This window comes from Typha angustifolia, chromosome 6 (assembly GCF_048772165.1).
Source record: "Typha angustifolia cultivar Huaian chromosome 6, ASM4877216v1, whole genome shotgun sequence".
In the NCBI taxonomy this organism is placed as follows: Eukaryota; Viridiplantae; Streptophyta; class Magnoliopsida; order Poales; family Typhaceae; genus Typha; species Typha angustifolia.
In genome coordinates, this window is record NC_133244.1 from 3,293,822 (window position 1) to 3,296,510 (window position 2,689).

The 2,689-nt window shown below is 44.4% G+C and overlaps 1 protein-coding gene across 1 annotated transcript; it reads left to right on the forward strand.

Annotated features, from left to right (window-relative positions):
* Positions 1 to 705: 705 nt before the first annotated feature.
* Positions 706 to 1,447, forward strand: LOC140761527 (uncharacterized). Its single transcript, XM_073098889.1, has one exon. It carries the CDS (start codon positions 751 to 753, stop codon positions 1,291 to 1,293), a length of 543 nt encoding a protein of 180 aa, XP_072954990.1. The 5' UTR covers positions 706 to 750; the 3' UTR covers positions 1,294 to 1,447.
* The last annotated feature ends 1,242 nt before the right edge of the window (positions 1,448 to 2,689 follow it).

Consider the following 2,689-nt stretch of genomic DNA (forward strand, 5'->3'; position numbering starts at 1 on the left):
AGAAATCCTTCTCCAACTCCGTTAGTTTCAACTCCTCAATATTCTCTTGTGTCTCTATTATTACCCCCAAACTGAAACGTTCACTCCATTTCAACCTATATATATGATCCCAACTTTACATGAAAGCAGTGTCTTCATGAAATTCATTTCCCTTCCCCGAGCGTGAATTAAAAACCACACTGAATAAATTTTCTGAAGTACGGTAATGGCATAACCTCAATGGTTGCTTCTACCAGGAATTGTATCGAGGGCCTATTGAAATTTTCTTTAAACTGGGTTTTAGAGAATCTGCCACAACTTTCCTTTTTCAAATGGTTGAAAGATGAAACTCACTTACATGAGTATGGTCTCCACTGCAGTCGGTGGAAAATAGTTAGTAGCCCATGAAACGCGGATGGTTGGCCCATGAGAAATCAGCAACTATAGCATCTATATGAATACTTCATACACAAACTTGTATAACTTTTTCTCTTCTGACCTTACCAATATACAGCCCTCTTTTGTTTCTTTATACTCTCTAAGCTATAGATAATAGACACGAAGACAAATCCGATGAAAGGATTAGCATCCTACCAAATCTCACCATCTTTTGAGAACAGCCGGATCCCCCGTGGGACCAACAAGAGGCCAAAGTGACGCGGTTTCACTCCTACCTTTCCCTTATAATGTGCACTGATAAAGTACTTCCCTTCTCTGGCTATTTTGCTGTCTCCAGAGGAGGTTGAGAGAATTAGTAAGGTAAAATTAAAGATGGGCAACTGTGCATTCCGAGGCTTCGGAGAGGCTGGTGGTTCAACGATAAAGGTCGTGACATGCAATGGCGGCATGATGGAGCTCTGTCCACCGGTCACTGCCGAATGCATCACCAATGGCTTCCCAGGCCACCGTATCTTTCGAAGTCTTGATCTCTTCTCCGAGCCACTTCTCCATAAAGAGGAGCTCCTCGGCGGTGAACTTTACTATCTGCGCCCCCTCAACCGTCCACCCTCAGGCCTGCCATCGCTCGCTGCTCCTTACCGGATATCATTCGACCACCAGAGGCTGTGGGGAAGGCTACAAGATATGTCGACGCAAACGTTGCATAACTACGCCGGAGGAAGTGGCGTTGGTGGAGTGTGGAAGGTGAAGTTGGTGATAAGTCCGGATCAGCTGAATGAGATATTATCTCAGGATTCACGAACAGAGGTGTTGATAGAGAGTGTTAGGACGGTAGCCAAATGTGGGAATGGCGCGGCAGCGTCCTCGGTGGCTAGCTCGGACCAGTGGAGCCTGGCGAGCAGTAGGAAGGTATAGTCGGAGAACGTGGATCAATCTACTGAGCGACACGATAATGAGTGTCAGTATTAACATTTAATGGCAGGTCTTGTAGTTCTGTTTGGAGGATTTGGTATTTGTAGTCTACACTTTAATTTGTTTTTCTGTAGTTTGCTCATCTGGCTTTCTTTTATCTGCTGGATGGTCATGTGCCCTCTCGGTATCATGGTTTGCATGTGGGGTTTGTCCTTTATTCCTTTTCATTTCCCGTTTTTCTTTTCTTTGAAGAAGAAAGTAAATAAGTGAAGAGAAGGAATCTCAGAAGCTTAAAAGCTGGTTTGGCTTTCCTGTGTAGGTGAGTGATTGTCCTTGCACGTTTTGGAGGAGGACAAAGATTCATTTGAAAAAGTGTTTGATGAGTTACATCCTAGGAGATCATTAAGTGTCATTTGTTGCTTTCGTTTTTATCTTGCTCACGTTATACAACAATGTAAAATTAGACAGACGCCTGAAAATGTACTGACAGATGGTTCAATATCTCTGTTTCTGCTATCATTGTCGAGAGCTCTTTTTATACATTCTTCATATTTGTCTGTCATTTTGGGACGAAAAGAGATAGGTACTAATAGGTATGATAAGAATAGTAAAAAAATTAGTCTAAAGACAAGGGCTATCAAAATAAATAAGCGGCTAGGGCTTCGCTCACCTACAGTTATGGTCCACCTTTAATCGACTATTCAAAGGAGTCTTCCTACTCCCACGAATGGCAAATACGAATCTAGCCTCCAATTCATAATTAGACCTCCAGACTTGAAGCTAGGTCTACTACGAACCTTCAATGTTAGATGTTGGGATTCAATGGATTGATTGGATTAATATTTAGAGGTTTGCTAGATCTAGGATGAAGGATCGAATCTTAACAAATAGGCAAAATTGTGGCTGAGTGGTGGACGTGGTTGAGCTCAGTTGGGGTTGATGAACGTGGTGTTGTAACAACCTAAACAAATTTTTCATGGCATGACATGGTCAGTCACAAGGAGGGTGCCACACGCCCCAGCCATTGAGTCAACCAATCAGGCCAAGCTAGCTGAGCATGGTGGACCCAACCACTATCGCGCGTCAGTGCCGCTGCATTTCCTCAATGCCTCCCTCTCTTTTAGTCCCTCTCTCTCTCACTCTCCCCTCTCTCTCTCTCCCCCTCTTGCCGACACTGGCCTACTATCGTCGTTGCCGTTGAGGTTAGCCCTTCTCCTTACTTCTCTTCTCTTCCTCTTTCTCTCTTTTCTCCTCTCTCTCTCTCTCTCTTTCACGCTTTCTCTCTAGCTGTCTTAGGTTTGTCAAACCCGAGCCACCTGCGAGAGGTCGATTGTTGGCTAGTAGTGGTTGGGCCCCTCCCCACCAGCTCGACTCCCTTCCCATCTCCTTCTTCTCTTCT

Excerpts from the sequence above, each read along its gene's own strand:
- LOC140761527 (XM_073098889.1), top strand. The coding sequence starts at position 751 with ATGGGCAACTGTGCATTCCGAGGCTTCGGAGAGGCTGGTGGTTCAACG.